The 26,054-nt window shown below is 33.4% G+C and overlaps 3 protein-coding genes across 3 annotated transcripts; 2 read left to right on the top strand and 1 right to left on the bottom strand.

Moving 5' to 3' along the window:
* The first annotated feature begins 5,256 nt into the window (after nucleotides 1–5,256).
* Nucleotides 5,257–5,568, top strand: LOC107892507 (putative disease resistance protein RGA1). Its single transcript, XM_016817582.1, has one exon. It carries the CDS (start codon nucleotides 5,257–5,259, stop codon nucleotides 5,566–5,568), a length of 312 nt encoding a protein of 103 aa, XP_016673071.1.
* Nucleotides 5,569–5,658: 90 nt separating this feature from the next.
* On the top strand, nucleotides 5,659–7,593 carry LOC107892506 (putative disease resistance RPP13-like protein 1). The gene has a single exon (XM_016817581.2). It carries the CDS (start codon nucleotides 5,659–5,661, stop codon nucleotides 6,904–6,906), a length of 1,248 nt encoding a protein of 415 aa, XP_016673070.1. The 3' UTR covers nucleotides 6,907–7,593.
* A 715-nt stretch (nucleotides 7,594–8,308) lies between these two features.
* Nucleotides 8,309–9,928, bottom strand: LOC107891114 (uncharacterized). The gene has a single exon (XM_016815767.2). The coding sequence runs from the start codon at nucleotides 9,370–9,372 to the stop codon at nucleotides 8,506–8,508; it is 867 nt and encodes a 288-aa protein (XP_016671256.1). The 5' UTR covers nucleotides 9,373–9,928; the 3' UTR covers nucleotides 8,309–8,505.
* Nucleotides 9,929–26,054: the final 16,126 nt, after the last annotated feature.

Below are 26,054 nucleotides of genomic sequence, written 5' to 3' on the forward strand. Positions count from 1 at the left end.
AGAATCAACGTACCCAATAACACCTTTACCAAGTGTATTATCCTGCTTGAACAGTAATCTAACATCCACGGTCTTCTGAATATACCGTAGAATCCATTTCACAGCTTGCCAATGTCCTTTTCCAGGATTATGCATATACCTGCTCACTATACTAACTGCCTGTGAAATGTCGGGTCTTGTACACACCATTGCATACATCAAGCTACCCACTGCATTAGAATACGGAACTTGCAACATGTATTCTTGTTCCGTATTCGTCGAAGGAGATAGTTGTGCAGAAAGCTTGAAATGAGAAGCCAACGGGGTACTTACAGGTTTGGTCTGCTTGTTCATGCCAAACTGCTGTAGTACTTTCTTCAAATACTGCTTCTGAGACAAGCTAACTCTGCCATGAGCTCTATCTCTACATATTTCCATGCCGAGAATCTTTTTAGCTTCTCCTAGATCTTTCATCTCAAACTCGAGATTGAGTTGAGTCTTCAATCTTTCAATCTCAACTTTGCTCTTAGATGCTATTAGCATATCATCAACATATAAGAGCAAGTATATGAAAGTTCCTTCTTGTAGCTTCTGAAAATACACGCAATGATCAAATTTACTTCTTGTGTACCTTTGCCCTTTCATGAACTGATCAAATCGCTTGTACCACTGCCTCGGAGATTGCTTCAATCCATAAAGCGACTTTGTCAGTTTACAAACCCAATTTTCTTTTCCAGCAACCTTGAATCCATCTGGCTGAGTCATATAGATTTCCTCTTCCAAATCACCGTGTAAAAACGCGGTCTTCACATCAAGCTGAACTAGTTCAAGATCATATTGCGCAACCAAGGCTAGCAAAATCCGAATAGACGAATGCTTCACAACTGGAGAAAACACTTCATTGTAGTCTATTCCTTCTTTCTGAGCGTAACCCTTTGCTACCAATCTAGCCTTGTATCGAATTTCATTTTTACCAGGAAATCCTTCCTTCTTTGCATATACCCATTTGCATCCAATTGCCTTCTTTCCCTTGGGCAGTCTCACCAACTCCCAAGTCCTATTTTTATGAAGAGACTGCATTTCTTCATTCATAGCTTGCTTCCACTTTACACCATCAGAGTTACTTATTACTTCTGTGTAAATGGAAGGAACATCATCATCTGCAATTGGAAGTGCATAGGCCACTATATCGTCAAAGCGAGCAGGCTTACGAATCTCTCTTCTTGGCCTCCTATATGCAATTGAATCTTGTTGCTGTAGAAGTTCTTGGGTCGAAACTTCTTCATCATTTGTTCTTTCAATATTAGCTGGATCATCATTAACCTTTTCAAACTCCACCTGCTGCAAAGTACTACTGGTTTTGTCATCCTTTTGTGAATCCTCGTTCTTCATCATGGTTGATTCATCAAAAGTTACATCTCTACTGAAAACAATCTTCCTTGTATCAGGACACCAGAGACGGTATCCTTTTACACCACCAGTTATACCCATGAATAATGCTTTCTTTGCTCTTGGGTCTAACTTAGATTCTTTTACATGATAATATGCAGTGGAACCAAAAACATTTAAAGAATCATAATCAGTAGCAGGTTTACCAGTCCACATCTCCATAGGAGTTTTTCCATTTATTGCAGCTGATGGCAATCGGTTAATTAGATGGCACGCATATGTAACTGCCTCAGCCCAAAATTCCTTGCCCAATCCAGCATTGGACAATATACATCGAACTTTCTCCAGTATAGTCCGATTCATGCGTTCTGCCACCCCATTCTGCTGTGGTGTATCTCGAACAGTGAAGTGTCGCACAATGCCCTCATCTTGACATACTTGTAGAAATGGATCATTTTTGTACTCAGTACCATTATCTGATCGAAGTCGTTTGACCTTTCGACCTGTCTGAGTCTCCACCATCTTCTTCCACTTCAGAAATGCATCCAAAACTTCATTTTTTCTTTTCATTAGATACACCCATACTTTTCTTGAATAATCATCAAGAAAAGTGACAAAATAGTGCATACCTCCCAAAGAAGCCACTTTGGTAGGTCCCCACACATCACTGTGAACATAGTCCAGAATTCCTTTCGTATTGTGAATTGTTGAACCAAATTTTACCCTCGTCTGCTTGCCCAGAACACAATGTTCACAGAATTCCAATTTGCAAGAATTTGCACATTTCAACAAGCCTTGCTTCGCCAAAGTCTGCAAAGCTTTTTCACCAGCATGTCCCAATCGCCTATGCCATAACCTGGTAGCCTCTGAATCTGCATCTTTCGCAGAAGCTGTTGATGTTGATCCAATAACTGTACTTCCATTTAAATAGTACAAGTTATTTCTTCTAGTGCCTTTCATCACCGTCAATACCCCAGCTACTACCTTTAGTAATCCATCTCTCAAAGTGATTGTGAGCCCTTTAGATTCTAGGGCCTCTAATGAGATGAGATTTTTCTTCAAGCTGGGTACATAGCGAACATCTGTCAGAACTTGGATTGAGCCGTCATGGTTCTTCAATTTGATTGTACCTACACTCATTGTCTTACAGGCACTATCATTGCCCATAAAAACAACTCCACCTTCTAGTTCTTCAAGACTAGAAAACCAGTCCTTATTAGGACACATACGGTAAGTACATCCCGAATCCAATATCCACTCATCCGTTTGACATGCCATTGCCATGCCAACCAAGCTAAAGTCTGACTCCTCATCATGCTCCGCTACACATGCATTAGAAATAGACTTGCCCTTTTGTAACTTAGGATAATTCTTTTTCCAATGCCCTTTCTCACGACAAAAGGCACATTCATCTTTGGCGGGTCTCCCTTTGGACTTACCCCTTCTACCAGGTTTGCTGCTGTGTGAACGACCTCTTACTGTTAAGACTTCTGCAGTTGTATCTCTGTGATCTCTTTTATCTTTCTTTCGAGTCTCAGATCTATACAACGCACTACAGACTGCATCAAATGTGATTGAATCTTTCCCATGAAGCAATGTGGTGGTAAGATGATCATATTCATCAGAAAGGGAATTCAACAACAATAATGCCTTGTCTTCATCTTCAAATTTCTCATCTAAATTTAGCAAGTCTGCTAAAATTTTATTGAATGAGTTCACATGGTCATTCATCGACATACCGGGTGCATACGTGAACCGAAAAAGTTTCTTTTTCATATAAAGCCTATTTTCAAGACTTTTCGTTAGAAACTTTTCTTCCAATGTATCCCACAGCTTCTTCGCTGATGTCTCCCTCATGACGGAGTACTTCTGCTCTTTGGCCAAACATAGGCGGATTGTACCACACGTCTGTCTATTGATCTTGGCCCACTCCTTGTCATCCATCTTGTCAGGTTTTTCTTCAAGGGCTATATCCAGCTCTTGCTGACATAAGACATCCAGGATCTCACACTGCCACATACCAAAATTATTGGTACCGTCAAATTTCTTTACTTCAAATTTTGCATTTGTCACAGTAGTCCTTGCTGATGACGATGCTGCTGCCATTTTTCTCCTCAATCCCAACTACTGTATACGTGAACAGTACCGTATACGTGAATAGTATCGTATACGTGAATAGTACTATATACGTGAATAGTGCTGTATACGTGAATAGTACCATAAACGGTCGTATTTCCCAAGTACGAACCTGGCTCTGATACCAATTTTTGCGCGGAAGCGTGTGAAAGAGTAAAATTATTGTACTGAAAAATCACACTAAGTTCAATTCCCAGGAAAGAGAGGTGGATCACGAGGATCGCTTACATACCAGATCTTTCCTAGCCAGAATATCCCTCTATCGTAATTTAATAGCACAATAAATCACTACAATGACACTTGCAAAATATGCAGAACAAAAATAAAGAACACTAGAATTTTAACGAGGTTCAGCAAATTTTGCCTACGTCCTCGGGCACTACCAAATATATTTCACTCCAAAAATACAAGTGAAAGTTTACAAATAGGGAGAGAGAACAATTGCCTTAAGTAGAGAATGACAAGTGTGGGATGAAGAAAGTAAGAAATAGTTAGGCCTATTTATAGTTGAGGTTTAAGGATCAACTTGCAATATCCCTATACAATTAGGGACCAAAATTGCAATTATCCCATGCCAACTAATCTTACTTTCTACTTTCGGTGCCTTTCGGTGCCAACTTTCTGCCACTATTCATCTTTGAAAAGTCAAAGATTGTAGGTATCCAATAGATAGGATACCACAAAAATAGTGGTAACGATTGAGTAAGCCATATAGATATATTAAATGGTATTGGTGTGAGAAAAGCTGGCTCAAATGGAATAAAAAATTAATGAAGAGTTGCAAGTGGAGGAGGAGGATAATGGTGGAACTAATTTGAATCATCAAAGAAAACATGCAAAATAAAAATCGCACTCATGTTGGATTTCGAACAGAGATACCAAATTCGTAAGTCTTTGTCAAAAGAACTACAAACAATATTGTTTACATCTCTTTGGAACATAATTGGATTTGGATTTGCAAGCATAAGGTGAACTATGAGGGCGTTGGAACTGTCCTTCATGATGCTTTTTGATGCTTAAGCCAATAAAAGTGACTGAAGAGGATGAGAGCCAGAAAGCAGATAGCATAGTGGTAGAGTGGTAGAATGATTCAATAGGAGACTGCTAAACTGCTTTCTTTATATCTGAGCATGTCCTCCATTCCCTTGGGTATTCGGTAAGTTGTCCCTTTGCATGAGAGTGCATGGTCATTTCTTAATTGGTTGAGGCATCTTTAACCCAATTAGGTCATGCTGAAGGACTTTAGGTCCACTACCTTGCTTTCTGTTTTGCTCCAAACATTTGTTAGTACTAGGTGTAAAGCTTTGATAAGTGTTGGCTAAGAGCATATGGCGTTTGAGCTTTTTAGGTCGCTTTTTCTTTGGACTTTAAATTTATTATCTTAGGTGAGTATAACAAATATAATTTAAAGTTAAATTTTATAAATGAAATTTTTACCAAAAAAAAAAAGTCCAATCTTTGGATTTTTAATTTTTTTTATCAAATCCAAGAGAAATTTTCCATATGAGAACTTGATATAATAACTTCTATATTTTCATTGAAAAAAAAAATTCTTTCATCCACCAAATTAAAAACAGAGCTTTTCTGTTTTGCACCAAATGTACCGAGCATGGGCTTAGGGTATTTGAAACCGTCAATATCCTCACAACATTGTTAGGTAGATGCATGCCATAGCTCAGAATTCATTTCAGTTTTGGGGCACAAAACAGCAAGATTATTGTAACAACACGTCACGAAAATGTTGCCGCCATTATGAAGACTGGTCAAAGTTATCCTCTACAGACCTTATCAAATGATGACTGTTGGGAGCTATTTGCAAAGCATGCATTCGTTGGTACAAACCCAGGCAAGCATCCAGATCTGATGGCAATCGGTAAAGCAATTGTCAAAAGATGTGACGGCCTCCCTTTGGCTGCAAAATCTCTTGGAGGTCTTCTGCGTTGTAATCTAGACGCTGCTAAATGGAACAAAATATTACATAGCAATTTTTGGGACCTATCAACTGATATTCTTCCACACCTATCAACTGATATTCTTCCAGCGTTGAAATTGAGTTATTATTAACTTCCTTCACATTTAAAGCGATGTTTTGCTTATTGTTCAATTTTCCCTAAAGATTAGGAATTTGAGAAGGAAGAATTAATTCAATTATGGATGGCTGAAGGTCTTTTAGAGCTTTCAAATGACAATGGCGATCTGGAAGAACGAGGTGATGACTATTTTGAAGATATGAGATTGAGGTCATTTTTTCAGCAATTGAATGCAAAGGAATCTAGATTTGTCATGCATGATCTAATCAGTGACTTGGCTACATCTGTCGCTGGAAAGTTTATTTACAGATTGGAAGGTAGTAATGGTTCTTGTGAAATAACTAAAAGGACTGGTCATTTATCTAATGTCCAAGAAGAATATGATGTGCGACAAAAATTTCAAAGTTTACCTGAAGCAAAACGTCTGCGTACCTTTCTAAATGTGAAGTCTTCTTCTGGTTGGCCATATGTTAGCAATGTGCTAATGCATGATTTGTTGATGAAATCAAGCTTACGAGTGCTTTCTTTAGCTGGGTATAAAAATATCAATGAATTGCCGAAAGATATTGGTAGTTTGAAGCATCTACGAAATTTGAATCTCTCAAAAACTTCGATCAGAAGGTTGCCAAATTCTCTGTGTACATTGTATAATTTGCAAGCATTGACATTGCATGGATGCAGTGACCTTGTTGAGTTGCCGAGAGACATGGGGAGATTGATCAACATGCTTTATCTTGATATTAGGGGAACAAAGTTAACTAGGATGCCAGAAGGGATGGGTAAGTTGAAAGATATTCGAATCTTAACAGATTTTGTTTTAGATGATGAAACTGGTTCAAGCATTAATGAGTTGGGAAAGCTCAAGCATTTACGGGGAAGACTTGCCATTTCAAGACTGAAAAATGTTGTATATGCCAGGGATGCCAAAGATGCCAATTTGAAAGATAAGTTTAATCTTAAGGAGTTGAAGTTGACATGGGATGAATATGATGATATTGATGGTGACTCAAAGCATGATAGAGAAGTATTGGAACAATTGGAGCCTAATACAAACTTGAAGCATATACTTATTGAAAGTTACAAAGGCACGAGATTTCCAAAATGGGTGGGGCACTTTTCCTTCTCAAATATGGTATTTTTGAAGTTGCAAGACTGCAAATTTTGCATATCTTTGCCGTCGCTTGGCCAGTTATCATCTTTGAAATCTCTCTCCATTTCTGGATTTAGCGGAGTTGTAATTGTTGGTGAGGAGTTCTACAGTAACGGACAAGCTTCGACTAAACCATTTGGATCTCTTGAAATCCTAGCGTTTGAGGAAATGGCTGGGTGGGAAGAATGGTCGTGTAGGAGTGATGAAGCTTTCTCTACTTAACTGGATTTCTCATTCTTCACACCATCTCTTTCTATTTTTGTTTCCTTAGTCACTGTTAAGCCATTTCATATTTGGAAAGCCTATCTGATACACAGATGGAAATTTTAAAAAGCTGCATCAGTAAATTTAGCAATATTTACTGTGATTGGAAGCAAAACTGCAGATCTAATTAGTTATCAAGTGAGTATATAAGTCTTCATTTTGGTTATGTCTGGACTAAGATTCATCGGGTTTTTTTTGGTTGCTGTTAAAGTTGGGACATTAATCTCTGTCGCGTTTTGAAAAAACTAAAAAACAAGAAGCAGAAGAAAACAGGAATTAGGCTCCAGTTTGAGCAGTTTTACAATCTAGAGGTTGACCCTAGACAGGGAAACCAGACAAAATCTTTTGGGCCAGATACTGGATGTAATCTTGGATCAGAATCTGATTCTGACCACTGCAGATGTTTGGTTGTAAAGGGAAAAAGCCTGTTCTTCCAATACCTGATGTATCAGATAGATTCGGACACCAAAATCTCCTGCCTTCCCTAGTTTCATTCCATCAGGAATTTGGGGCTTCATTTTTCTCTCATAACCCTCATATTTGGTATAATCTCAATATATGTAAGTCAGCGCGCATGCTGTTGCTGATGATTTTTTTTTCCCATTCTTTAAGGTTACCATACATTGAAAATTTCAAGCATCTTCAATCACCATCCATTCAATCCACAAGCAAAATCATCATTGTTCACAAAGATCAATGACTTGGATTTTTTTTTCTCCCTATGCCACTTTCTGAAGATGCTTTCATAGTCTTATTAGTTTAAATACTTCCTTACTAAAAAGTGGAAGAAATATATATATAAACCCCAATGTTTGCCTATTTTGTTACTTTGGTTTAATTTTTTTTGATCACCTTGATTTCAAATGTTCAAAATTTAGATAAATTGTCTTTTGTTGAATAAAATAGTTGTTTAAATTACTAAAAATATAATGGTATTGATGTAATAACTCACGTAACAAATCACCACAATTTGTATTTAAGTAATTTTTTTATATAATCATAAATATTTTTGTTTATTCTCCGATCCTAAAATTCGAATTTAATTTGATAAAAGTCCTTCCACTCAAGTGAAAAGAGTAGAATTGAAACAATTTGATTGTTTACTAAATGAGTGAAGAACAGCATCTGGGCCCTGAAAAAGCTTAACAATGTGACAAGTGCAAAAGTTGGATCCATTAGGTATGCCCCAACCAAGGTTTGAAATCAGAATTTAATCCCATTTAAACCCAAACTATTTTCTTTTCTCTTTGAAAAAAAAAATCATCCCCATGATTCTTATCCAATCTGAAAAAGAAAGAGTGGTCCTAATTTTCTTCTATTAGTAGGTTGATCCACTTATCAATTACAAATTAATAATCACTTGACTAAGCTTTCACCATTGACATTACAAATAAAAATTAAGAAGACATAAACCTTATCATTGATTTGATTTAACACTCTACATATTTCCGTTTTCTTGGTTTATATTAATCTAAGATCCCATAGAGACTCTCTCTCAAAGCTCTAGCTGTTGACGTAACATGAGTCAGAAATTTAATTAAATGAAAATGGAATGAATCATGTGAAACCCAACGTTCTCTTCTTCCACAATCTCATTTCAGGATCGAGCCTTGCAACATTTCTAGCCGGTTCTGATTTACATCTTGTGAGAACTACAGGCCCTACATTTCCCTGCTGCTCTGTTTTCGGTTCTTGACTTCTCTCAGTTTCTTCTATTTCTTTCTCTTCAATTTTGCTGCACAAACCGGGCTTTTCTTCAGTTTCCGAATTTCTACAAATCGACTCTTTCTCTTCTTCGTCTTCAAATCCTCTCTTCGCTACCTCTGCTTCTTCATTTGTTTCATGGTTGGCTAAAGGTGACCCCCAAAATCTAAAAGCTAAAGAAGAAGACCTGTACGGAGCTGATCGACAACGTGTTAAAATCAAAGCATTTTTTGGTGGTGATGAACAAGAAGAAGATGCAAATATCTTAGCTTCCTCTTCCTCTTCACTTCCTTCCATTTTGTTCCCATATTTCGATGAATCTTCTCTAGTTTGGGGTTTTCTGCAAGAGCCCATAAGGAAAAAAGTCCCCCATTTCTCCCAAGAGGGTTTAACAAAAGGCTTGGCCTTGACTTTCCCAGGGAAATTATGGCAAAAAAGAGCATTAGTGATCCATTTACAGCGGCTGCTGCGACAAATAGGAGCACCTGGTGGAGCGGTTTGTTTGGAGCGTCTGACCCGAACCTGACCCATGCAAGTGACTTTAGGCGAAGAAGGCTCTTGGGTTTCGATGGGGGTGTGCTTTCTTCTAACAAACATGGGGCTGGAACGTGACCTTCCCCTGCTTCTACTTCCAACGTTGCTTCTCAGAAAACGCATCAATTGTGGCGGATACTTCTCTCCCCGACAGGGGCTCGATATGGGTTTCGACGACACCTTCATTTTCACGCGCACACACACAAAAAAAAAAAAAACCTTTCCTTCTTCTTTAAAGATTCCAGAGATTTCTCGTTTATCCTGTCTGTCTTTATCTACACGAGTTTCTTTGATGTTTTGAGTTATATACTTACATGAAGGTCTAGAGTTTGGAGAATGAAAGATTTGCAGTATGGTTATTTGTCATTTTCTGAAAGCATGTGGGTGTTATTTGCGTCTGGGAATAGGTGACTTTGGTTGTGGGTAGAAAATGAAGAAGGTATTGTAGACAGTGTTGGTCACTGCTCATCTTCTTTATTATATTTCTGTCTATAGATATATATTTGCACGGATGGCTGAATGAATCCAATGACTGAAAGTGGTTTTTTTATTTGCTTTTAGATTGATGGATTAGGGATGTGTTTTGGGCATCTAGGTGGGATGTTGGTTCAGTGTGGTAACATCCAGGCTATGGTTTGGGACAGTGGTTTGCAGGATAAATGAAGGTGTGGTTTACTCAGTGGCTACCAAACCAAGCATTCATGATTGGATGCTGATTGATGCTTTTGTTTTTTAAGGGAAACGACCAACTGAACCAAAGTACTCAATTTCAAATATATAATCTATAATAATTTTTAAAATTAATTATTCAAATTAAATTTTGTTAGACCTAATAAAAGAAAATATTGTATGTTAAATTTTTTAAAAATTTATTCAATAATAAATATAGGTGGAGTGATAATAAATTTGTACTTTAATATAATTGAACACACACATGATCTTTAATAATAATTTTGTATTTTAATATAATTGAACACACACATGATCTTTATATCTATAATGGTTTTATTTAAAAATGTTATAAAATTATAAAAAGACAAAAATATTATCATAACAACATTAATTATAATAGAAAAGAATAGGTATTTTTGTAATTTCATAATTAAATTGGCGATTTGATTAAATATAACACCAACTTAATAAAATACTTAAATATTGTAAATATAAATATAGTAAGTATATACTTAAATTGGATTGACATTAACATTGTCGCCAATGCAAGAGAATGTGGGTTCGAGTTTGTGAGTTGGGAAGGGACTATGAGTAACTTTAGGTGGCATTATATTAAAAAGAACACGTATTATCAAAACATATAATGTGATTGATATATATAGAGAAATTATTTTATGAATCATTCCTACCACATCATCCATGGTCCCTTTTTTATTTTTTAATTACATTTCAATAATCTTTTTCTATGTCATTAACACATAATATTGGTAATTTTTTTTACTCTGAACATTGAACATTGGATCCAAAATCTTAAACCTTGAACCCTGGACCCGAACTTAAACCATGAACCTGAACCCTAACTTCAAACCCTAAACATCGAACCCAAACCACGAACTGCAAACAAAAATGGAGAAGGTAGGAAAACAGAGAGAGAAACAGAAGAGAATGAAAAAAATGAAAAAAGAAGGAAAGTTTAAAGAATATAAAAGAAAAAAATTAAATTGCTTAAAATGAAAAAAATATGGGGATCAATTGTATAATTTAACCTAAATTTTTTATTTGAAATGATGATTTAGCGTGTCACGTCAGCTTATCGTTACACCGTTAACGGCAATTAACGGCTTAGTTACTAAAATGTTACAATACTATAACGTAAGTGACTAAAACGTAACATTTTAAATATAAGTGACTAAAATGTAACCAAAGGTGAACAAAAGTGACCATGGGTGTAGTTTACCCTTGTTTTTATTTCCATTATCTATAGTTTAAGTTTCAATTTATTGAATCAAAATCACATCCATAATTTTGGAGAAAAAATGTTGACAAATTAAGGTCTAATTCTTATACTTTTCTTATTTATTCGACACACAAACTGTAAATGTATTTGTTAGAGGTCTAAATTTTGCACTATAAAATTTGTTATATCCCTTTCGTCAAAGGGAAATGTATTAGCCTAAAAGGCATCGTTGACTCTGCATTGACTTTCTAAGCATGACCATCCATCCTACCTCAAATGGAACCAACCACCCGGGCTTAAGGGTGAACGTTATCCTAATGTGAACACAAACCTAAGGCAATAAGAAGTTTATTTAGGCTTAACTACCTCGTACTGATAGAGTCCCATGATATGTGCCAATAATTATCCATTACTCATTTAATCGGATTGAATGTATATCTTGACACATCATACCTGTAGACAAGTGGACCTCTCTTATAAATAACTTGAGAACGATGAACAAAGGATCGACCTTTTGGCATCCTAAAGTTACTTTGAACACTCGTTTTCCCAATCAGTCTGTCCTCTTGTCCTTGTCCCAACTCTCAACCGCTATAGGAGAACTGACCTCCATTACCCGTCTTGACATTTTCCTTACCTTGCATTATCCTCATCCCTTGTCATATCAAGTATCAACAACTGGTGTCTCTGGGAGTAAGGTCATATTATTACTTTTCGTAACATTCGGGACCCTCTGTGAACCTTTTGGGCTCTCAACGGAGGTAAGGCATATCTTCAATATCTTGGCCCTTTAATGAACCCTTTGGGATCTCAGTGAAGGTGAGACATATCTTCAATATTTAGACCTCTTCGTGAACCCTTCGATCACTATAAATTGCTAGTGACTAACATGTATTACACATTTCTTATGTTTCAATGAATAGATCGTATCCCTTACATTTTATTACCAACAGTCAGCTTGAATCTTTTCCATTTTACATTTCTAATAATCTAAAAAAATTTTATATAAAGTAAACGACCTACCAAAGTGCCAGACTGAGATTCCCAATACTTAATACAAATTGTTGTGGTTACTCACATATTAAAAAAACCAAGAGTTGAAGTATTGATAATTTCTGAATATATGATTATAACTTTATAACGTAAAGTAGTTATACAACTGTCTTGCATACCATCCGTAGTAGAAACAACAAAGTAATAAATCCAATGTACTAAGAGAAAAGTAAAAATTTTTATTACTATGAAAAATATATTACAATATAAAAGCCATTGTCAACACCCTCGACAGGCTTATTACTAAGAGGATCCTCATCACCATTCGATATTTTGATTTCCCTACTCGATGCATCATCTTAAGCCTTTGTACCCTCCCTCTAAAAGATATTAGATACACACAAGGGCCTCATTCTCTTCGAATACTTATCCCACTTGGGGTCATCAGGATTGAAATATTGAACCTAATGTCCTTCCCCTTGTAGCTTATAATACTTTCAAGGGGATTAAGGTCCAGGCTATACATGTAGATGGGCTCATGGTGTAGTTGCATCCCCAAGATGGCCTTCCTCATGCCCAAGTCTGAGGCATTGACAACATTCTCCTCAATCCGGGACTTGGTAAGGGTATGGGCCTACTGCTTCACTTTCAACTTCTCCTTCTTCCAAGCTAAAGTTGCTTGAGTTGTGTATCATTCAGTATTGTATTTCTCTATTTGGTCCCACTAAAACTTGACATCATCCCTAACTTTCTTCTTAGCAGCCTTCCACTTCCCCACTACAACTAGAGCCTTATCCTTATCAGCCTTAGCAATATTGGATGACTCATGCAAATCTATGACAGTCCGCATAAATATCTCAACAACAACCCTTATTCCCTTAAAGAGATCTTCAAAACTTATGCACAAACATCACATTATGACCACCCCAAGGGCTTTAATAAGATTATGGGAATAAAAGATTGCTTACTATGTAGAGCCTCGAAAGAATCTTATAAACCAATAGCCACCGCTTATACAGAAATAGTGGTAGGAGGAGTAACAAGGTTAATAACACTTTTCTCATAGCCTCTCGCAATATGAGTAGAACACCCTTCACCAACGAAAAGGATTTTAGTTGAACTACCCCCCATTTCACCACTAAAGGGGGCCTTCCACACAACATCTCCTCATATAATAGAGGACTCCTTTATTATCCCATCCCCTCCCCTCTTAATGGAAGGACACGAAATGGACTTCTTTTTCAACGTAAAAGGAGCCTAGGGAGCTCGAAGAGGCTTCGCGGGAATAAAACCCCTCTTTTCCAAAATAGTAGGAACAATAGCATCAACGATAGGATCTTCGGTGCCTATCATACCTTCCTCGTCTAAGCCTAGAGAAAAAAATAAAATTTAAGACAATATTAGTACTGATATAAATAAAACACAAGGAAAATACTAATGTTGCTTTCACTTCTTAGAACGAGCAGGAAACACAAGTTTCTCCTTGACAATTTCATTCTCCTTCCAATTACGTATATAACCAAAATGACCACCACTTGAAAGAAGTTGTGGCAAATATTCAACCTCTCTAACCCCTTTAAAATGGAATATTGCTACTTTAGTCCCCCCAAATTTTTAAAATCTTAAATTAATAAATGGTAAAATTATAGTTTACCCCTAAAATGCTAGAATTTCAATTTAGTCATTTTGAAAACCATAAAGATATAAGTTAATACAAGGGTGGAACTGCATTTTAGCTTTCATACAAAAATATAATCTAATCTCAGCCCTTAAAAAATTCTGGCTTCGCCTTTGACCGCTCCATACAAGTCAAGGCAAATAAATTTGAAAACTTAAATACGAGTTTAATTTTTTTATGACTTCCTTGTCATTAAGGTAAAGATGCATCCACGAGTTATTGGTGTAACACCCCTTACCTGAGACCGTTGCCGGAGTCGAGCATGAGGCGTTACTTGACTTAACTTAAAAGTCCAGGGCATAAAATTTTACTTTTGAAATAATTTCACTATTCACAACAAATCTGTCCACCTGCGCAGCAGTTACTAAATTAATTATAACTCGAGCTACGAAACTCAAAATTTAGATCCGTAAATTTTCCCTGAAACTAGACTCATATATATTTTTACCATAAATTTTTCAGAATTTTTAGTTCAGCCAATTAGTACAGTTTATTAGTTAAAGTCTCCCCTGTTTCACTGATCAACTGTCCTGACCTCTTGTCACTAAAATTTAATTATCTCATTGTACAGACTTCGGGTGGGTTTGGATAGGCGATTGGGTGCGGTGTGATGCATTTAGTTTACTTTTTGTCTCACGCTACAGTATCGCTACAGTGTCTAATCTCACCGCCACCGCTGTTTTTACACTAACTGCAGGTAAACGCACCGCCCATTCAAACTCACCATTCATATGGTGTTTTCACTTGTTTCTACAGAAAATAGACTCATTAAGGAATCTAGACATATAAATTAAAACTCATAACTATTTTTGTACAATTTTTAATGATTTTCCAAAGTCAGAACAGGGAATTCCGAAAACCACTTTGACCTTGTCTAACTAAAATGCAAATATCTCAGAATACATAATTTCTTTGTCTACACCGTTATTTTTCTATGAAAATAGACTCAATAAACTTTAATTCTATATCTCATCCACTCTCTAATTCATTTTATACTATCCTTAGTGATTTTTCAAAATCACGTCACTATTGCTGTCTCAAAACTGATTTACTACCAATTTTTACTTGTTCATGATTTCTATGCATAATTTAGCACCTAGACATTTATAACAACAAACACCTTCATACTTAATCATTTTAATAACTATTCATCATCAAATATTTACATATAATCTTTTGGTCATATTTTAAGAATATACAATCGAAATGACTAAGTCCCTATACATGCCATAACTCGAAACATTTATCGTCTTAAAATACCGAGTTGTGGTGGTTGATAGTGTGAACGCCCTCCGACGTCTTCAAGATCCTAACTATGCTTGATAATACTATATGAAAGAAAAAGAAATAAAAGAAGTAAGCATAAAGCTTAGTAAGTTTACAAGTAAATAAATAACAACATTTATCATAAACAATTATATTCATAAATTTTCATTAAGCATTAAGATTTTTACTTTCTTCTTTACTTACTCTCTTACTCGTTTACTTACTTGCTTGCTTAACTTACTCATTCGTTGCTGAAATTTCTTTTCTCAACTGATAACTGAGACATTTTCAATCCTTTATAACTCACCTGAATCTAGTTATCATGCTTTTGCTTGAACTTTCATGTAACTTAATTCATTTTCTAGCCCGTTGAATCACTTGGAATACTAAGGATACTCGGGTCTCTTGTCTGAATATAACATGCCAAAGCTATATCCCAGATATAGTCTTACATGGGATGTTTCCTGTACTGCCAATGCCATATCCCAGATATAGTCTTACATGGGAGTTCTCATATCGGTGCCCATGCCATGTCCCAGACATGGTCTTACGGGGGACCTCTCATCTCGGTGCCAACGCCATATCCCAGACATGGTCTTACATGGGATCTCTCATAGTCTCAATGATGCCAATGTCATATCTCAAACATGGTCTTACATGGGATCTCATCACCCAAATGTCATGACATTTGTATCCAATACATTCCAAAAGTTTCAACGGGACTTTTTAATACTAATTCTCTATCGTATCATACTTGAGTCAACATTAAATAAATTCATGAAATAAATATATAATTGCTGGAAAATAACAGCATTAATAATAATTATCAAAATATTGTAGTTATTTACCATAAACTTACCTCAGTACAAAAATGTGATCAAATCTAACACTTTAGTCCTCAATCTTTTTCTTTCCCCAGTTTAGCTTCAAATTTCATTCTTCGTGATCTATACTTGAAAATTTAGCATATTTAATACCCACATTCATCAAAACAGTCCTCGACTCTAACTTTTATAAAATTATGATTTTTCCCCTAAACTTTTACATAATTACACTTTTTCCCCAAAGCTTAGAAATTAAACTTCATCTCTTATTCTTATGTTTTATAACATGCTGAACATTTTTCCCTTCTATGACAACATCAAATTCTTACTCTAACACTTACTTATGAACATTAGGTATTTTTGCCGATTATGTCAATAGACTCGTTTTCACTTAAAATCGACTAGCAAAAGTTGTTTAACATAATTTATAGCTTTATATTCTACCATAAAACATCAAAATAAACATATTTCACCTATGGGTATTTTTCCAAATATGAACCCTAGGTTAAACTATTGCTAGAATAAGCTAAATTAAGCTATCGGGATTCCAAAAACGTAAAGAACATTAAAAACGGGGCTAGAACAGACTTAAAATCGAGCTTGGAAGCTTGAAAAACCATTGCCATGGTTTCCCCTTGTGAAATTCGGCCATGGGGTTGAAGATGGACAAAAATTGGCTTTTAATTTTATTTTTAATTCATTTTAATAACTAAATGACCAAAATGCCCTTAATGAAAAACTTTGGAAACATGTCTAACCATGTCCATTTTGTTTACCAAATTAACCAATGGTATAATTATCATATAAGGACCTCCAATTTAAAATTTAATAACAATTGGACACCACTAACATGTAGAACTCAACTTTTGCACTTTTTATAATTTAGTCCTTTGGACTAAATTGGGTGCCCAAACGCCGAAATTTTCAAACGAAATTTTCACGAAATCATTTTGTGAAATCGTAGACCTTAAAAATATAATAAAATAAATTTTTTTCTCATCGGATTTGTGGTCCCGAAACCACTGTTCTAACTAGACCCAAAATCAGGATGTTACAATTGGAAACAATAGGAACTTGTATTTGTGGCATCAAATTTAAGGGTTTGTTTGGACAACATATAGAAATTGAATAAAAGTGTAATTACTAGGGTAGTAATTATACTCTTATTCCAAAGAATTGTAATTCCCTAGACGTGTTTGGCTGACAAAGTGTAATTATATCATAATTTCTCATGTCATGTTTGGTATTATAAATTGTAATTACACAATTACATAATTTATATTTTTTTAAAATATTGATTACTATAAAAATTATTGGTATGATAAAAACAATTCTAATCAAGTAACAAATTAAAATCAAATCATCATATGTATTATGTTAGTCTAAAAAAGTAGTTGATGAAGTTGATAATACGATTATTGATAAAAATAGCAAGAAAAATAAACATTATATGCAATTTTATCCAATTGTTCTAATGTGTATTTGTTGGGTTATTTTCCCTTTAATATTTAACATATGCTCTTTATTATCATTTGTTGGTCGTTGACTGAGTTAATTATCATTTGAATTTGAGTTTGCATTAATAAGATGATCAAGATCTCATTCTTTCATGTACTCTTTGAAGTACGGGTCATCTCAATTTCATCTATGATTGAGGTTATGAAATATGCAACATGCTATACGATCCAACCTGGGCTGTTTATGTTATACTAAGGTGATGTTAATATGAGAAATATTTTTTAGGACAACAAATGTTCTCTCAATCACATTTCGAAGTTTTGAATGTTTCAAATTAAATAATTCACTAGCTGTCGATGGTGCTTGTATATGACACCATTGTCTCAAATGGTATTATATCCTATGATATGATGCAAGACAACCTTTTCTATTTGCATAATTAGCATTTACCTTATAATATTTGGGTTCACAGACCAAATAGTTAGTTTTAATTATAAAAACTCATATAAACTTAATTTAGAGAGTCTTATGCTAGGTTTTATTCTTTTTTTTACAATACATAAATTAAGTTAAAAATAATATAAAATTTATAATATATAACCTTTATAAAAAAAAGTTTTATATATTGTCCAAAACTTTTTATAACTATAAATAATATAATTTTTTTCATAATTTTTTTATAAATAAGTTATGATAAAAAAATTATAACATTTTTTATGAATAAATATATTATTTTTATAATATATAAGTTGGTTATATCCATACTTGATCATAATTTTTATTATAAATAAATATATTATAATATTTTTATAACATGAAAATCTTTTTTATAATAAATTTTTTAGTCAAAACTGGAGAATATTTTAAGATTTAAATAATATAACTGTATAAAATATACAAATTACTTTTATAATATAATTTTTTTAAATTTATAATATAAGAAAATTTTTTATTATATCCATTCCAAACACGTATAATTGGATTGAATTCAATTACATTAAATTTGATAAGACTCACCGAATAGTTACCCAAATATATCTTATATAATTACAAATAATTTCATTCAAATTCAAATTTTAGATGATTTTCTTAACCTTGTCTTCAATGGCATCTAATATCTTGAAAAGGCTTTTAATTTTATCAGTCGTTGGGTTGGTTAATGAAATGATAGTAAAATCTCGTTTTTATTTGGCTATTTTATCCATTTGACCCAACCCTAGTTCAAAAACATTCACCAAAATGACCTGAAATGAACAGTAAAATTGGGTTATGGGAAATAGATGGCCGACACTACTTTTTTTTCTATTAAAAAAATAATTTTTGGGGTTTTGGAAACTAGATAGCTGGCACCATGTATTTTTTTTAAAAAAAATTTTAGGGTGTTGACACACTGATGACCAACAAATGGCCAAAATCACCCAACAAAAAAATTGGGAATATTACAACATAACCCTCATTATTTTCCCATCTTTTTATATTTCTCAAGTTTAATTACATATTTTATATTTTAAAACAATATTGAACTACTTATCATATTTTTTAATTATTATTGCATCACTTACATTATTATTAATTTAAAAATTAATTTAAAATATATTGAACTACATATTTTATAAAATTTAAAATTTTCATGATTGAATTTTCCCATCATATTTGAATTTTCATGATTTTTTTTAAAAGTTTTGTTTTTATTTTGTTAAATATAACTTGATTGTTGTTAAACTCAAGTATAAATAATAAATTAAGCCTAAAAAATTATATTTATTTTTAAATGTAATGATAATTTTTTGGAGGTGGTTTTGATAAAAAGTTGTTAAAGTTATCTTATTTTAATATATTATTTAAGAACTTCAAACGAAAGTATTTTAAAACTATTTATTAATTTTAATATTAAATTTTATAATTGTGAAAATATATTAAAATGCTAAATACAGTATGCAAAATGACAATAAATGATACTAAGCTAGTTAATTTTCAAATCAAAAGTAGTTAATTTAAAATTAATTTAAATTTAATATGCACAATTAAATTATATGTTTTTTGATAAATTAAAATCTGCTTTAATGATTTTCATCTTTTATAATAATTCAAATAAACATTGTTAAATTATTGTTTTTATTTTAAAAAATAACGAGTAATATATTTATAAAATATGTAGTTCAATATATTTTAAATTAATTTTTAAATTTAAAAATAACGTGAGTGATGTAATAATAATTAAAAAAACATTATAAGTAGTTCAATATTGTTTTAAAATATAAAATATGTAATTAAACTTGGGAAATAAAAAAGATGGAGAAACAAGGAGGGGTTCTGTTGCAATATTCCCAAAATTTTTTTGTTGGGTGATTTTGGCCCTTTGTTTACCGGCACCACTTCCCCAAATTTTTTTTAATCAAATAAAAGGGTGCCGGCCATCAGTGTGCCAGCACCCAAAAAATTTTAATATATATATATGGTGCCGATCATCTAGTGTTCAAAACCCAAAAAAATATTTTCTAATAGAAAAAAAAAGTGGTGTCGGCTATCTATTTCCCATAACTAAATTTTACTGTTCATTTCAGATCATTTTGGTGAATGTTTTTGAATCAGGATTATTTTTATAAATATTAAATTTTTTGAGTTAAAAAGGGGTAAAATAGCCTTTTTATTTTGGTGCACAAAAACCAAGGCAAACCCAGCACACAATCAACTATTCCTTGCTAAGCAACCCATAGGCCCTATCCGGTTCCACCGACTGAAGAAAATCACCTGACGGTACTTCGTATAGCTGGGCTGTCCATGTATCAGGAGCAACTCTTCGGCCATTGCATCAGCCGTCTTGTTGGCCGTACGATTGACATAGTTAACCGTGACCAACTAGCCTCGTAAACACAATCGACGGAGATGAGAAATCAACGCATCTTCCATGCCATCTGACTGCCTTCGCTGCAGGCGTAAAGCATATGTATTTCTTTATAGGAACAATATATTTGAAAATTTTGAAAGTTGGGAGTACTTTTTCAAAAATATTATTTTATATAATTTTTAGATAACTAAAGAAATATATAGGCTATTTTATCAAAATAATCTAAAAAATTTATATTTACAAAAATAACCCAGGTTAAAAAACAATCACCAAAATAACCTGAAATTAACAGTAAAATGGGGTTGTGGCCTGTCAATGGCCGGCACCACCTGGTATTTTGGGCCCATGATTGCCTGATAATTGTGTCAGACTTAAAAATAATAATTTTTTTGGTTCTGGCCTGTCAATTGCCGAAACCAGTATATTTTTTTTAAATCGTATCATACTGTTATACAGGGAAAAAAAAGAAAAAAAATTTAGGTGCTGGCCTATCAATGGCCGGCACCACCTTTATGTAAATTTTTTTTTTTACATTTTAGGTTATCATTGGCCAACACCAGTATACGAAAAAATTCAAAAAAATTTTATTTTTTGGTGGTGGCCTGGCAATGGCTGGCACCACCTTTATATATAAAAAATTTTACATTTTGGGCTCTCATTTGCCGGAACCAGTATACGAAAAAATTTAATTTTTTTTGTGGTGGCCTGGCAATGGCCGGCACCACCTTTATGTAAAATTTTTTTATATATTTTGGGCTGTCATTGGCTGGAACTAGTATATGAAAAAAATTAATTTTTTTTTTGCTGGTGGCCTGGCAATGGTCAACACCGCCTTTATGTAAAAAAGAGAATTTTTTTTTTTTACATTTTGGCTGTTATTGGCCGGCACCAGTATACAAAAAAATTCAAAAAAAAAATTTTGGTGGTGGCATGGCAATGACCGGCACCACGTTTATGTAATTTTTTTTTACATTTTGGGTTGTCATTGGCCGACACCAGTATATAAAAAAATTTTAAAAAAAAATTTTGGTGGTGGCCTGCCATTGCGGGAAAAAAAAAATTTCGGGTGCTGGCCTGTCAATGGTCGGCATTAAAATTTATATATAGTGAGTGGTTCTGGTTTTGATAGTGTAAATGGAATAAGAAAAAAAATTTTGAGAGAGCCATCAAAATGAGAATATTTTGTAGTATATGATCAAATAAGTTTTTTTTGGAGTGGATTGTATATGGAGTTTTTTGTAGTGTTCAACCAAATTTCGGGGTTAAATTATATACTGTCATATTTTATTGGAGTTGAATTATTTACTATCATGTCCACCCTAAAAGTTATGCTATTAAGGGTTGGATGATTATTTGCACCATAGAGGGCTAATCAAGTTGTCCAATGCAGATGGACATTATCTATGGTGCAATAGTGTTTATTCCGCAACTAGGTTCTGATTGGAACCAGTTGGTAGAGTCTCCATGCAAAGGTATCTCATGAGACCTCATGGGACAATTGAGGAAGAAAAGGTTTAGAGTAGAAGACGATTAATTGTGAAGCAACTAGTACCGATGTAACGTAAACCTGATTCAAGCAGAAGACGATTAATTGTGAAGAAACTAGTATTGAAAATAATTGTATTTTTTCTTAAGAATGTTTGTATTTTTTTATATCTGTAAATTTAAAATAGTTGTTTAGGATTTATGGTTTCATTTTTATATTTTTGTGTAATAATTTCTTAGAATGTTTGTATTTTTTATATGTAAATATAATTTAATCTGTAATATATAAAGTTTGAAAATTAAATTTGTGTATTAATTTTACCATTCTGTTTGTAGTTAATTGGGTGTTTAAATTTAATATCGTGCATATTATTTTTGTTTGAAATTTATAATTTTTGTATTAATATTGTAGAATAATTGTATTTTATTGTGTATGTAAATTTAATTTGTCGTGTAGTATTACTTATTTTAATTATTATTTTTAAATATTATGAATTCATGTATTCAAACAAATAATTATTTTAGATCCATTAAATTAATATTCAAACAAATAAATATTTTAGATCCATTGCTTGGCCACCACCAAAATTTTTTTTTTTTGAATTTTTTCGTATACTGGTGCCGGCCAATGATAACCCAAAATGTAGATTTTTTTTTACATAAAGGTGGTGCCGGCCATTGCCAGGGCACCACAAAAATTTTTTTTGAATTTTTTCGTATACTGGTGACGGCCAATGATAGCCAAAAATGTAAAAAAAAATTTACATAAAGGTAGTGCCGGCCATTGCCAGGCTACCACCAAATTTTTTTTTGAATTTTTTCGTATATTTGTGCCGGCCAATGACAGCCCAAAATGTAAATTTTTTTTACATAAAGGTGATGCCAACCATTGCCAGGCCACCACCAATTTTTTTTGAATTTTTTTGTATACTGATGTCGGCCAATGACAGCCCAAAATGTAAAAAAAAAAATTCTACATAAAGGTGGTGCCGGCAATTGCCAGGCTACCACAAAAATTTTTTTTTGAATTTTTTTCGTATACTGGTGCCGGCCAATGACAACTCAAAATATAAATTTTTTTTACATAAAGGTGGTGCCGGCCATTGCCAGGCCACCACAAAAAAAAATTTAAAATTTTTTTTCGTATACTGGTGTAGGCTAATGACAACCCAAAATGTAATTTTTTTTTACATAAAGGTGGTGCCGGCCATTGCCAGGCCACCACCAATTTTTTTTTCTTTTGAATTTTTTCGTATACTGGTGCCGGCCAATGATAGCCCAAAATATATATAAAAAAATTTACATAAAGTTGGTGCCGGCCATTGCCAGGCCACCACAAAAAATTATTTTTTTTGAATTTTTTCGTATACTAGTGCCGGCAAATGACAGCCCAAAATGTAAATTTTTTTTATATAAAGGTGGTGCCGGCTATTGACAGGTCAGTACCAAATTTTTTTTTTTGTTCTTTCTTTTCCCTGTATACCAGTATGATACGATTTAAAAAAAATACACTGATCCCGACCATTGACAGGCTAGAACCAAAAAATTATTTTTTTTTAAATCTGACACAAATATCAGACAATCATGGGTCCAAAATATCAGGTGGTGCAGGCTATTGACAGGCCACAACCCTATTTTACTGTTCATATCAGGTTATTTTTGTGATTGTTTTTAATTTAAGTTATTTTTGTAAATATATTTTTTTTTAGATTATTTTGGTAAAATAGCCAAATATATATATTTATTTGTTGTTAATAACGTTTGAATAAGTGATGAAAAAGAACATGTGAAGTTTTCCGGTCAAGAACAAAGTAATAAAGTCATCTCTATCTTCTTGGATGGGAAAGGAAATCTTCCCCCACCTTCACCATGCAATTAATTTTAAATTCCATAAGATAATATAAATATAAAAACAAAAAAAAAGATATAAAAATATAATTATGTCCAAAATAAATTATAAATATATAATAATTTGATAAAAGAAAAAAGCAAGTGCAGAAGCAACCACCACCGCACTATGAATTTACTCTACCCTTGGTTGCACTCAAGTCTCGAATCAGACCTTAAAATTTGTGAAAGGAGTGATTCGTAATTTAAGAATGTCTGAACAAGAAAACAAAAAAGTCAACTAGGATATCAGGATCTGTTTCCCATCCGACACTCTTGAGAAAGAAAGTCAACTAGGAATCACTTTGTGAAGGAGAGAGTTCAGCCCCGAACTCAGGCATAAAGACAAGCCAGAATATCAATATCTATGTCAATATTATATTGTATGGATCCATCTCCATCTAGGAGAATCACAACAAAGGGCATATGCAAGGTAGATTTTAGAATGGTGAGAGACCTGTCATACCCCATTGGCCAATCCATTGTTGTTGGTATTATTTTCTGATAGCATCTTCAAGGTCTTGCCTATAGAAAATATGGTACAATATCTTGTTTGGATTGAGCCAAAGCCATTTCAGATTGCTGTTGCTGAATTAGCAGCTTCTGGTCTAGTTCAGATGGCAATACTCTCTGGTACTGGTATAAATAAAACCTTTGGCTTTGCCTCACTCCCTCATGCATGCAAAAGATTTCTCCAAAGAACGAACCTTTTGTAATCCCAGGAAGAGACAGACTTGTCAAAACATATATAAAACTAAGGAGCAAAAATGCACTCATAAAAGATCCCATAAAGATATTCCTTTCACCAAGCAAAGCTGATAACTGAATTTCACATGCATTTTACGATTAATACAATAGATGCTTAAATTTGGTTAGCTATGGCTGTCTATCCAAAAGAATCACTCAAATTTTTGCAACACTACTGGGATACTGGCATATTCCCTTTACATGATTTATCAAGCAGTTAGTGGTGAATTTTTTTTCAATTAAAAATTTCTTTCAACTTGTAGCAACTTCATTTGCAGAGTTTGCAGCATCTACTTTGATCAAAGGGCCGGCTCCAACTGGATCTGGAAAAAAAACTTGCCTTTTGTATCTGAAACTAAAGGCAGTACATATTTATCATTATTGCATGAAATTCTCCCGTGATTTCTGATTAGCTTTCTTAATCTATCAGCACTCATCGACCAAAGGTGTCAGAGCTGTTACATTGTGTCCTACTACATGTGAGCTAGCTGCTCAGACAACTAGAGAGTGCAAAGCTCATAAGAAGTGTTGGTTTATCAAAGCTGCCTTGCGATTGAGTTCAGCTATCAAGAACTTACAGAACTTGATTTGAGCAGGTTTGGGCTTATCAATATTTCTTTTCCTTCTGGATACAATTTCATTCTCACTTTAGATTGCAATAGACACAATACGATTTCATGGCAAGGACTTAAAAGCATCAAGATGGTTGGTCTAATTACCATTATTGTTCTTCACGAAGAAATTAGAGTTTTTAAAGAGATTAAAATTTATTTATTTAGAGATACAACTTATAAAATTGAATATTTAATTCATTTTAAAAGTTTTTAATTACTTCTTATTCCCTTAAAAATTAAATTGTTACCATCGAATTTTATATTATTGTTACAACCGAATATTTAATTCATGTTAAGAGATTAAAATTTATTTATTTAGTTACAATCGAATTTTATATTATTATTGCCTTAAAAATTTATATTTCATTTAAACCTCATTAAATAGAATTTTTATTGTCGAATTTTATATTATTCTCTTAGAATTTATTTTGCAAGTGTCTATATAAAACATGTTTGACCAATTATATTTGTTAGTGTCAATTTTATCTTTTAGCTACAATGTCACTTGGCTAAACTTTGGATACCAACTTGCGTTATTTGAATTGGCACCTTTTTTACCCAAATTTTATGGAGGTTAGTTTTGTGGATCTCATTAGTGATTTTAGCCATCTGTGATGTTAAAACATGTTGAAATCAGATCAAGCCAAAGCCTTTGAAAGCAATCCTAACTTCCTTTTCTTTACAAAATATTCTGAAAATCTCGATCATTGAAAACTTAATAAGTCATCTTTTATATGTGTATGGTTTGTATTAGGTTAGAGTATGTACATTGTGATTTGAAATTAAACAATCATTGCGAGTGGAATATTTTAAATAAATTCAAGTGGGTCGCTTATTTTACATCTAAGCTTTTGAAAAGAAAGTATTAGAGAGAGAGTTATCTTATTTAGAGTATAGGGGTGAGGTTGTTATTAGGTGAGTAAGTGGGGCCTAAATTAAAGCTTGTACATGCTTATGTATAATGGATTAACTATCTCTACAAGACCACACAAATATAAGAAATTTTTGAATTGAGTAAATAAATTTTTTGCTTCCGTCTCTATTTTATCTAAAATAGTCACTCGCTTCAATTTCAACTTACCATATATCCGAACTTATACATACTCTGCAAAAATCAATCAACTTTCAATCGATACCAAAGCATACTTGACGGGTGATC

This window comes from Gossypium hirsutum, chromosome D09 (genome assembly GCF_007990345.1).
Source record: "Gossypium hirsutum isolate 1008001.06 chromosome D09, Gossypium_hirsutum_v2.1, whole genome shotgun sequence".
Lineage (NCBI taxonomy): Eukaryota > Viridiplantae > Streptophyta > Magnoliopsida > Malvales > Malvaceae > Gossypium > Gossypium hirsutum.